The sequence below is a fragment of the Pteropus alecto genome, unplaced genomic scaffold (genome assembly GCF_000325575.1).
Source record: "Pteropus alecto unplaced genomic scaffold, ASM32557v1 scaffold246, whole genome shotgun sequence".
NCBI classification, from domain to species: Eukaryota; Metazoa; Chordata; class Mammalia; order Chiroptera; family Pteropodidae; genus Pteropus; species Pteropus alecto.
Window position 1 is genome coordinate 491,693 of NW_006437742.1, and position 11,696 is coordinate 503,388.

The 11,696-nt window shown below is 39.5% G+C and overlaps 1 protein-coding gene across 1 annotated transcript in view; it reads left to right on the plus strand.

Annotated features, from left to right (window-relative positions):
* Positions 1–11,696, plus strand: part of COL4A6 (collagen type IV alpha 6 chain) — a 312,034-nt gene that overhangs the window by 138,908 nt on the left and 161,430 nt on the right. Inside the window, exon 3 of the mRNA XM_015591655.2 lies at positions 6,436–6,519. Within this exon, the coding sequence (XP_015447141.1) occupies positions 6,436–6,519 (84 nt within the window). The remainder of the gene's footprint in view (positions 1–6,435; positions 6,520–11,696) is intronic.

Genomic DNA, 11,696 nt, shown 5'->3' on the forward strand with positions numbered 1-11,696 from the left:
TTTCAGAAGTACCATCCTGAATTCTCTGTCATTTAAGTCACATATTTCTATGTCTGTAAGCTTATTTTCTGGAGATTTTTCTCTTTCCTTCTGAGCTGCCTTGTCACTTTGGTTGTTCATAGTGTTTAATGGACTATTTTTCTGCCTGGGCATTAATGGAAGTGTGTACTGCTTTCCCCCAGCCTGCCCTCCCCAGAAAGAAGATTTATTATATTATGGTCCCTAGCCTGTTGCAAATAATGTTTTATTCTTTTGGTTCCCAGTAGGTGGCATCTAAACCTCTTGGATCTCTGCTTTATTTAAAGTTTTAATAATGTCTTTCTTTCCTTATAAATGTTGAATCATGCTCGCTACCCTCAATCACAGTTCCTGTTACTGTTAGTGACAGTTTCGGTAGCGTTTGCTCAGATTCCCCTGGGGCTCCACTGTTCTGTCTTGGAGGGTATAGGGGCAGGAGCCCTCTAGGTTGGGAGATAGGGACTGTGGCTCAGCCTCAGTTTTGCAGCCATGGCTGGTAAAAAACAATTGTTGTTTCTCTGCCATCCTCGCTTTTCTGCCATCCCTGTTTCTCTGCCTTCTGCCCTGATGATTGGGCACTACTGCCAGCTGCGTGGAGCTCACGGCACTCTTGGGCAGGGCTGTTCAGGGAAGTCACCAATCCTTCTCCCCTTCCCCTCCTCCTACAGGAAGCTCCAGCTGGGAGAGGCTGCTGCTTTGTTTCTCCCAGTCCACCGCCCAACACTCAGGGTTCTGACCTGTGGTAGCTCTTATCTGCAGATCCCACGGTCAGATTTGCTGGTGTGCAGTTTGAGTGTTTTTTGCTGAGTTTTAAATGTTCAGCTTATTGTTGTTTCAAGGGGAGAGATCTGGGAACATCTCTCACACCGCCATGTTTAACCTAATCCTCCCTGCTTCAACCCTTCCCCCACTGTAGTTCACACAGAAACTAGAGGGACCTATCTTAAAAAGTAAATCAGTAGATGCCACTCCTGTGTTCAAAACCATTCAGTGTTTTTCCAAAATCAAATTATTTACAGTGGTCTATAAAATCTTTCATGACCTGCCCCTGCAACATCTCTGACCTCATCATCAACCTTAATCTCCTTATTCACTCCATTCCACACTCTGGACTCCTTGCTACTTAGCCAAAACATCAAGTGTGTTCTATCATTTTTACTGCCTCTGCTCTTGCCTTCACTCGGAACATTCACTCGTTCCCCAGATTACTACATAGCTTGCTCCCTCACAGAAGTTCTCAAACTACCGTACATCAGTATCACCGGAAGGGCTTGTTAAAACAGATTTCTGGGCCCCATTCTAAAATTTATGATTCAGTAGGTCTGGGCGGGGCAATAATTTGCATTCCTAATATGTTTCCAGGACTGATAATACTGGCCCAAGGACCACTGCTTTGAGAAACACTGTTCTATGCTCAGAAGTCACCTAATGAGCAAAGCCTTCCCTGGCTTTCTATAAAATAACAACCTGACCCCAACACATTTTTGTCCTTTTTACCCTGCTTTATCTTCCTCCATAACACGTATTATCTGACAAATATGGATGTAATATTTATTTATTTCCTTTCCCTCTGGATTGCAAACATCATGAGAGCAGGGGTTTGGTTTTACTTGTGGCTGTATGATACAGCCTTTATCCCCTGTGTCTAACACAGTGCTTAGCACATAGTAGGTGCTTAATAAATATTTATTGAGTGAATGGTCAAAATAAAATTTTATATAGCCAGCTTTCTGTGACCTAAGATTCTGGAGGACTTGCTCACAAGGATAGCTCACTTCTTGGGTTATCTTTTGCGTCATTGTCATCTCTGCTACTGCTCATGCTGGAAATCACTAGTGATGCCTGGAAAAACATATTGATTTGTAGAAGGAACACTGTGATGTAATTATTTCAGAAAACCAAAGGGGGAAGGATAATCCCAACTGAGCTGGTCCAACACTTGTAATCAGTTGTTCTGAGAGCAATAATTTCAAAGCTCTTTACTGAGTACCTGCTTGTGCAAGGGCTACAGAGAAGAATTAAATAAGAGACCTGTTCCTAGGCTGATGGCAGAACCAAATAGATTGAGTCAAATATGGCAAAACATCATTAGCAAAAAGGAGAGAGCAAGAACTTTTGCCTGAAATTGCCAAAAGGAAAAAAAATGGGGGTGGAGGGAGTCTTCACCAAGAATATGGTGTTTGAGCTGGGTTTTGAAGAATGATTAGAAGTTAGGTTTTTGGTAAATGGCAAAAGGGGGTAAAGAAGGCATTTTATACAAAGGATCCAGCAACAGCATTGAAAAAGATGTGTGTGATACTGGTAGCATTAAAAAATATTTAATAATCAGTTATACGCAGACATCAATAAATCCAAATAGGTATTCTAACCAAGTAGAGTAGATATAAGCCACAGACAAACTGGCATGGCTGTATTGTAGCTTATCACTTGATTATCAGTTTCGAAGTGAGATCAGAGTATTACAGAGATGCTGAGTAGTGTAGCATAGCTAATATTAATGTAATAATAATAGCTAACATTGAGTGCTTACTATAATCTAGGCACTGTGCTTTGCATGATTTATCTTATTAGATCCTCAGTCAAGCCTTATACAGTAAATAGTGTTGCCATCTTCATTTTACAGATGGAAAATTGGGTATCAACAAGGTTAAACCATTTGCCTAAGATCACCCACCTCAGACATATTAAAACTGGAATTTAAGCCTACACAGACTGACTCCAGAGTTTATATGCTTAACTAAGGTATAGTGCCTCAGGTAATGGCTAGGACATAGGTTGCCTTTCTAATACTGTGGAAATATACAAAGAGGTAAACTAGGTTGACCTTTCCCTTATAGACATTCTTGTTTGATTGAAAAAAAAAAAAACAAGACTCTCAGTCATGCAACCTAAGGAACATTGTAACAACTGTCCCACAGCAATATGACACTTGCCAAATGAGTAGGACATATAGTGTGTGCTGTGTCTTTTCACTGAGCTGGACTGGTTGTGGAAGAAATGGAACTTGAGCTTGGTCTTGAGACGTATGCAATAGTGGGAAGAATATGAAATTGGGGTTAGAAATGCTAGGGTCTGCTGACTAGCAGTGTGACCTGGGCCAAAGTAATTTCCTTCAGTGTTCTAATCTGTAAAATGGGTGATTTGGATTATACTAATAGTTCTCAACAGAAATTTTGGAAATTGTGAGGTGTTTTGGAAATTGAGAGGGTGATTTTGGTTGTCAAAATGATTGAGGGAGGCTCTTAGGTAGGGGCCGGGAATGATAGGTGTTCTGTACACTACAAAGAATTGTTCTGCTTCTATATTTAGAAGACCCCTGGACATCCATGGAGGTGAAAACTCTGTTTATAAATTATCTGAGCCTAGAACACAACCACATTTTACGTATTGAAATATGTTTTTCATGGTTTTATCATTATCAATGAAAATTATCCAGTAAATAAAGTAGAGATTGAACTATTTTTTCAGAACTTTACAGTGATTTATCTACCATTTCAGAGAATCACCACACTAATAGAAACTCCAATCATGATATTTGAGTCACCAATACCATATCCCAGTGTCATTATGCTTCAGTAGGCTATAGCATTTATGGCAGTTCTGTATTAAGCTGCTACTTCTGACGATTTCATTACATCTTCTCATATAGCCATGTATGAGCATTTACATATTGAGATATATATTGTTTCATTGTAAATGACTTTTTTTCTTTGTAATATAATTATGGTATAATATGTGTTTTAAATTATTGTTTACATCTTTATTATAACTTATTCCTATGAATTTCTTTTCAGAATAGCAAGAAAGAATAAAAATACTTATAATAAAAAATGGTATGCTGGTCTGATGAAGTTAAGAACCACTGTATTAGATAATCTCTCAGGGTCTTTCTAGTTCTACTTTTCTGTGGGTATAAGGAGGGTTTGGATTTTGAGAAGAAGGAGAAGATAATTCTAATCCCAGGGAGTGACATGGCCTGGTTGAGCAGGGCTTGGAGTGACCACAGACAAATCAGGATAGGGCAGAGACTTCCTCAGGGCCTGGTCTTATGATCCATGGAAGCCACTCCGTTTATCCCTCCCCCATCACTGTAACCGAAGACTCCTAGGGGAACTGCCAGGACTGGCATTACAGGAAAATACTTGTGACCAGTGGAGCTTCTCTGGTTACTTTCTTCAATGACAGAGGACTGTGATGCTTTGCTGTCTGTTAACTGGGTGTCTTTGCCTCCTTGTTTTACCAAATCCTCAAGAAATCATAGTTTTGGCTCTTTACATTTTTGTTTAGCTCCTTTTATTGACATTTTCCCCCTGCCTTATTCAGCTCCCTTACCTCAGGCCTCATTGCTCTGTGCTAGAGATCTGGAAACTTTTGGTCAACGATAGATAGATCTTGTGGGACACCCAAAAGCCATTGTTTGAAAGTAGTCCATAGCTCTAAACAGACACCACTTCAACTTTGGCAATGCCTGTTGAATCCCCCTCCTTTGAAGCAGGTGCTTTTTATCATTTAGTAACATATTGGGTTTTTTTCTTCCTACTAATTATATGTGCTCTTTGAAGACTGTTTGGAAAGTACAGAAATATATGGAGAAGCAAATACAAATTATCCATTATCCCAAGAAATATAGTACTCAACATAGACAAAATGACAGCATAGGTGAAGGTTAAATTCAATGCTACTCTGTCTCTCTGTTCTCTCTTCTATGATAACCACCAGTTTCCTCCTCTCACAGTACCTCTTGATCTCATCCTTATGAAAACTTGCCTGTCCTACATATGATAAAATGGAGGGCAAACTGGAAAGTGTACAATAGCACTTACCATGTCAAAGGCATATAAGAGAGATGAAATATCTCATATAAGGAAGGTGTTTGGAATCTAAAATAGCAATATTTTGTCATAGTTCTGCCATCACTACCTTATTACTGAGGTGTGGTGATAAAATGTTGTAGGAATGTCTAAAGAGATAAGAGACCATCTGAGAAATTCGCAGTGCTTCCTGGGACTTAAGAAAAGGCTCACAGTACAAAGAGGCAAGCATGATTAAGTATGAGGCTGGTTCATAAATATGCCCTCTCTTTTGAAAAGAAAAACAAAACAGCCAACATTAAACAGAAAAGTTGGATGATACTAAATCCATCCTAGAGATAAATGTCTTGTTACAGATAATAGCTAGAATTTATGTTTTGCTTTTTCTCCAAGATGGATAAGATCAGAATGGCAGTTTCCACATTTTTGAGTTCTGATATAGAGAGTCTGGTAGACAGAGGACATAGAAAACACTAAGGTATAAGGGCTAGGGTCAAGACTTGGAAGTTAGTCAGACCTGGGTTCAAATCCCAGCTTCACTCATGTGGTCATCAAACATTCGTATATGCCATTCACTGTTTTAGACATTGGGGATACAATGTTGGACAACACAGATAAGGTCTCTACTAAAATGGAGCTTACATTCTAATGGAGAAAACAGAATTTTAATGTGGAAAATGTAATGTAGCGATATGATTAGAAGTAACTGGGGGCTACCTTAGGTTGAGTGGTCAGGAAAGGACTCTCTGAGAATAGACAATCGAACTGAGATCTGGATGATGAAAAGGAGGCCCGCACAAAAAAAAAAAAAAAAAAAACCCTAAGAGAAGAACATTCCAGGCAGAATTCACAGCCAAGGCAAAGGCCCTGAGACAGAAACACACTTAAGTTTTTAAAGAATAGAATGAATACTTTTGTGATTGAAGCAGAGTGAGTCAGGAAGAGAGTGAGGAGATGAGGTTGGAGAGGGTCCGTGCATGTCAAGTTATTTGGGGGCCTTGTAGAAATTCAGCTAGTGATAATCATCATCATCATAAAACAGAGAAGAAAAAAAGGAAGTTGGAAAGTTTGAGGGATTTGAATCTGACTAACTGGGCGCAGGGTATAAGTGTAAGATTTGAATGGTGTGCTAATAGTAGAGCCTGAGGAGAACAGTTCTCATAGCAGAGTACATTGTGGCTATTTTCATCTCTCGTCACATTTCTAGCATTTGAATTTCTCTCAAGTTCTCTGCTACATCTTCTTTCTCAATGAGTGCAAAAACCTATGTCCAGTAAGAACAGGGATATGTCAAGGGTCTATTTCCAGCCCCTTGTAGAGAAATTCTTTTATATTTTGTGACTGGAATTTCTACCAATGAAGGGGTATCTGAATCACAAACCAGCTACCAAACTGGCTATTTAGTGAGGTATAGACCTGACCTAAAAGGGTGCTAGCTTAAGATGACTTTTTATTTCATGTTACTCTTGACAACATCAAATGAGACGAGTAAAGCCATTCTAAATTTACTTGGTTAGAAGTGTGGCTAAGGATTAGGTTCCTTGAGGCAACATTGCTTCTTAGTTCACATGGTTTACTAACCTTTTTCTTTTTCTTTTTTTGATAGGGAGAGAAGAAATCCTATGGAAAGCCATGTGGAGGCCAAGACTGCAGTGGGGGCTGTAAATGCTTTCCTGAGAAAGGAGCGAGAGTAAGTTGCTTCTTTCATTATTGAAAAACAAGTAGTCACAGGAGCTGTTATCTGGAATGTGTGTGTTTTCTTTAAAATTAAATACTTAGAATTTTCTCTTATGAACTCGTGGAACAAGGAAACTGATGAGGACCAGCCGGAAGGATCTTTGCTAACTAATAATAGGCAGAACTAGATTGGTCAAAGTCTCTGAGGGACCAGGAAGAGATTTTCTTCACTGACTTAATGCCAAGGTTTCCTCAAGATTTCATCTGGAGTATTTCCAAAATCCAATTAGATTGTGCAGAATCAGATTATGATATGTTATTAGATATATGTAAATTGTCATAGCTCATTTATATCCACATGGTTCTTCCCTATTACTCTGGGGACCAAGTGTTCCAATTGTTATCTATAGATTAAGGATATTATTTGTCCAATATCAAGGGTACAGGGTAGCCGCAAAGTCCAGAAATATAGGTGACTATACATAGTGATTTATAGATATTATATTAAAGCATATGGTATGTTTTAAAATATTATCTGATATAGTCAATGGGTTGTCTCTTATTAGCAATGCGCAATTCAAATTGTTGTGAAAACTGCAATGAACATAGTACACTGACATTGCATTTCCATCAATCTTTGTATATGCATATGTGATGCATTAACCCAGATGATCTGTATTTCTGATTTTTCACCGAATAAACTTCCATCTTTTGTATAACTCAGAAAAACTATTCAAGGGAGTTCAATTTGTAAATATATATACAATTTCCAGAACTGATGGCCACAGTGTGATATTCAGATCTTCCAACTTCTAGGATTGTATTTGCACTTTCGCCACACTCAAACAAGACTAAGAGCTTACACTGTCAAAGGAAAATAGCATAAACAGGTCAACCAAACCCTCAGAAGCATTAAAGTGAAATGTCAAAGCTATGCCAGAATTTAGAGGAAGGGAATAAAAAGTTATCTCCACATCAAAAGGGACCAGATCCATTTTACATTAAAGGCATAGACTTGGAGAATCATAAAATATCAGAAAGGGAAAATATCTTACTAAGCTTCTCATCTTATCCACTGATTGTACAGAGACTCTGAGAAGAAAAATGACTTCCCAGGGTCACATAGCAAACTGATGAGAAATTCAGGCAATTAGCTGGGTCCTTTGATTTCTCATCTATTTACTTTACCCACTACTGTTCCCCAAGTAAGTCATATTCACTATAGCTACCGAGACCCATGTTCTTGCCTTTGATCTACAACCAGGAAACACTTTAAGAAAAAAAAATTCTATAAGAAATATATTAATAGATTCTTAAACAACAGCAAGCAATGAAAACAAAGTAAAAGTCTCCCTTGATGCTCTCTCAGTCCCACTATTGTCTTTCTGGTCTTTTTCTGTGCATAACCAGCAATATGTACAAATATGTGTAAAAATAGTTTCATCTGTATATTCTGTGCATTTTTTTTGGTCACTTAATATGTCCTTAGAATCTTTTCCTCTACCCTATAGTTTAATTCAGTCATTCCTTTTTGATGAACACTTTAGCTGTTTCCAAGTTTTTGCTATTTAAAAAAAATGGTAGTGCTGCAGTGGAAATTCTTACACAGACCTCCTTGTGGACCTCTCCAGCATAAATACTAAGGCTCACAGTTACCAAATACAATGGTCATAAGCATTTTTAATTTTCAAAGTTAATGTTCAATTACCCTACAAAGTATCTATTCCAATTTCCACTCCAATCAGCATTGTACAAGAGTACCAATGTTTCTACACCCTTGCCAGCACTTGATATTTTTGATAATATGGGTGAAAATCATCCCAATTCCCAGAGTACTTGTGATTTTAAGTGTCTTTTCACATATTCATTGCACTTTTGTATTTCTTTATGAATTTCCTGGACATATCTTCTACCCACGTTCCTAAGAAGTGATTATTATTGACTTACTTTATCTCTGCAAAGAAATGACGAATAAAATGGCTCAAGTGGAAACAGATGAGATTTAAAGTTTGACACAAAAAGGCATTTCCTGATGGGTTATTGGGGGCAGGAAGCTGTTAGTTAGATCTCACAGCCATGGAACTGAGAAGCAGCCCTGAATTGTTTGTTGGGTTGAGGACCCTTTAAAAGCAGAAAATTTTAGTATATATCAGAATGGAGGTTAATCCTACACTGGGCAGACATGCCTATGCTGACCTCTTTTTTTTAACCCCTGGCTGAGAATTTTAATCTTTGAAAATGGAAAGCAATGAATTTCCTCTGCGAAGAGCCCGCATTTGGGTTCCAAACATCTGGAGCACAAGTCTGGCTTCTCCTTTGAAAACGTGAGTAGTTGAAGGAGCATGGGATAGAAGAAAATAGAAAATCACCACACAGATTTTTTTTCCTTCAATATTTAAAAGACTCAGGATCTGCATAGTTAAACATGTTTCCAAAAGTTTATTTGTGAAGTCTGAAGTTTCTGGGACCATTTTGCAAGGTTATTGAACTGGACCAAACTGTATTTCATGAGTCAAGAGAGCAGGGATGTCCTATTTCCCAAGTAGATCAGGAGGCCAGTGCTTATGGGGTTGACCCTGTGAACGTGGATGCTTGAAGCCGCCTGCAATGCCAGGGCCCATTATGTCATCCTTCCTACTCTCCTGCATTCTCAGGGCAAAGCAGGATTGTTTAAACTGGCCCTAGCACTGTTGACTCAGCAGGGCAGCCCCTCAGCACCCCTTTTGTGCAGATGTCAGAAAGATTTGAGACTGCTTTCCTTAGCTGAGGAGAGGGCCCCATTTGGATTTCAAGCTGTTTCTCTCGAGCTCTGCGAGGTGGGAGGGGATTGAATGTTAGGTCACCCCAGAGATATGCCACAGCCCCTGGAAGGCCTGCCTCCTGCCTTGGGGAGACATCAAGCACAAAGCTTGCTGGGAAGTGTGTACTTTTCCTTTGCCAAAGGTCTCTTTAACCGACAAGGACATTTACACACCACCTAGCACTCCTGAACAACTGCAGCCCAACTCTTTATGGCTTAAGCTATCTTGATTTTTCAAGGTATGTCCTGCCTCATAAAAGCCCTTGCCTGGTATTGGTACATTGCCTTGTACTTTCCAAGGCATCTTCTCCCAGAGTCTGTATTATTATCTGTATGCTACAAATGAACTGATAAGTGACTTGCCCAAGATCACTAGCCTGTTACTGGCTAAACCTTATTTAGCCTACATTAGGAGTATGTCAACTTTAAAAAATGACATGCCTAGTAATGTTAAATAAAGGAGTTTTCCTTGGATATTTAAATTTAGATTTAATGTTTGATTTCAGTTTTCCTCCTTGAGGGTAGGTGTTATCTGGAAGAACCATTATTTTGAGTTGTTCCCCTCCCTGGTATTTTTTTTTTCTGCCATTGGATTTAACAAAACATTTTAAGTTGACATTTCCAACCTTTCCCCTTTTCCCTACAGGATTTGAAATCGTTATGCTCCATTGGTGTGTGTTTGTCTGAGTTAGGAGCAGGTGGGACTGTTTGTTTTGTTCTGAGCCTACTATTCCTTAATACTATTTTAGAGATTTACCCATTTTAACACTGTTCTGGTGTTAATATACAGCATGGTGAGCTCCTAATTATTCATACAATATAAAGGCGCATTATTACAGATAATACCAAACCACAGGGAATGTTTGGATTCACCCTTAGATAAGGACTATTTGCCTCAGTCTTATAGCTTGGGAAGATATGTTCTAGCTAAAGAATTTATAAGGCAAGCCTGAGTTTAATGCAAAGCAGCCAGAGTTTCTTAATTCCTTATCTTCTGTCTGCGTTCTGCTGTTTCTCTGTCAAAAAATCTATTTCCCATGAATTCCATGGCCTAGATGCGTTAACCACTACTACTTCAATTTACTCTCCTCTTGCAAACAGCTGGCGTTCCCTGTGTCAGCTGACTGTCATGGCTACCAAGAGGCCTTTCCATTTTTTCTGAATTAGGCAATTCTCGTGTACATTTTTTACTTCTCCCTTTATCACCAGACTTATGCTGTAACCAACCACTACCACACACACTCATGTCCTTATCTTCTACGGCTTCAAAGTGAAGGATCATATTGCACATGACCTTCTTGGATGGCTGTGCCCTGCTCCAGTTGCCTGCATACAAGTTCTTGCCTTCATTGCCCAATCACTCTTCATCTCTCTGAGAACTGGCCTACTGCTAAAACTGATCACCATTCACTTGCTGCCAAATCCAATGGACATATTTCATTCTTCCTTGATTTCTCTGCTGTAAAAGATATCTCCTTTCCTGAAACTCTTTGTTTCCTGGGATCTCATAGTGCTATTCTCAGCTAGTTCCTTTCCTATTCTGATTGGGATTCCCCAGGGTTCTGCCCTCATCCTGATTATGTTCTCACTGTAGGCCTCTCCCAAGATGATTTCATATATTCCAGAGATTTCAGCTACCACCTCTACAATGATAAATATTAAATCTCCATCTCGGGATTTTTGGAGAAATATGGCAGAGTGAGAGATGTGCCTAGATCCGTCCCCTTGAAACAACAATAAGCTGAATATGTAAAACTCAACAAAAACCACCCAAACTACACACCAGCACGTCTGAGCGTGGGATTTGTGCATAAGAGCTACCACAGGTCAGAACCCCAAGTGTCCAGCAGTGGACTGGGAGAAAAAAAGAAGCTGCTGCTCGCAGCTGCCAGAGCTCCCTGTAAGAAAAGGTGCAGTGAATTCTCTGAAAAGCCCGGCCTGGGAGTGCTGTGAGCTCAACACGGCCAGGTGCAGTGCCCAGTCATCAGCACAGAAGTCAGAGAAATGGGGATGGAAGAAAGGCGGGAACGGTAGAGAAACAACAGTTGATTTTTACTAGCCGTGGTTGCAAAACCAAGGCTGAGCCGTGACCCCCATCCCCCAATCCAGAGGGCCCTTGCACCTTTATGAGACTGATTGCTGTTGAACCCCAGGGGAATCTGAGCAAATGCTACCAAGACTCACTGACACTGACAGGGACTGAAACTGAGAGTAGCAAGCATGATTAGATATCTGTAAGATAATAAAAAGGCATTTCTAAGGCTTTATATAAAGCAAGAATCCAACAGGGTTAGATGCCTCCTACTGGAAACAAAAAGAAAAGTGCCTTCTTTGCAACAGGCTAAATAGAAACCATTATATAATAAATTTTCTTTCTGGGAAAAAAAAAC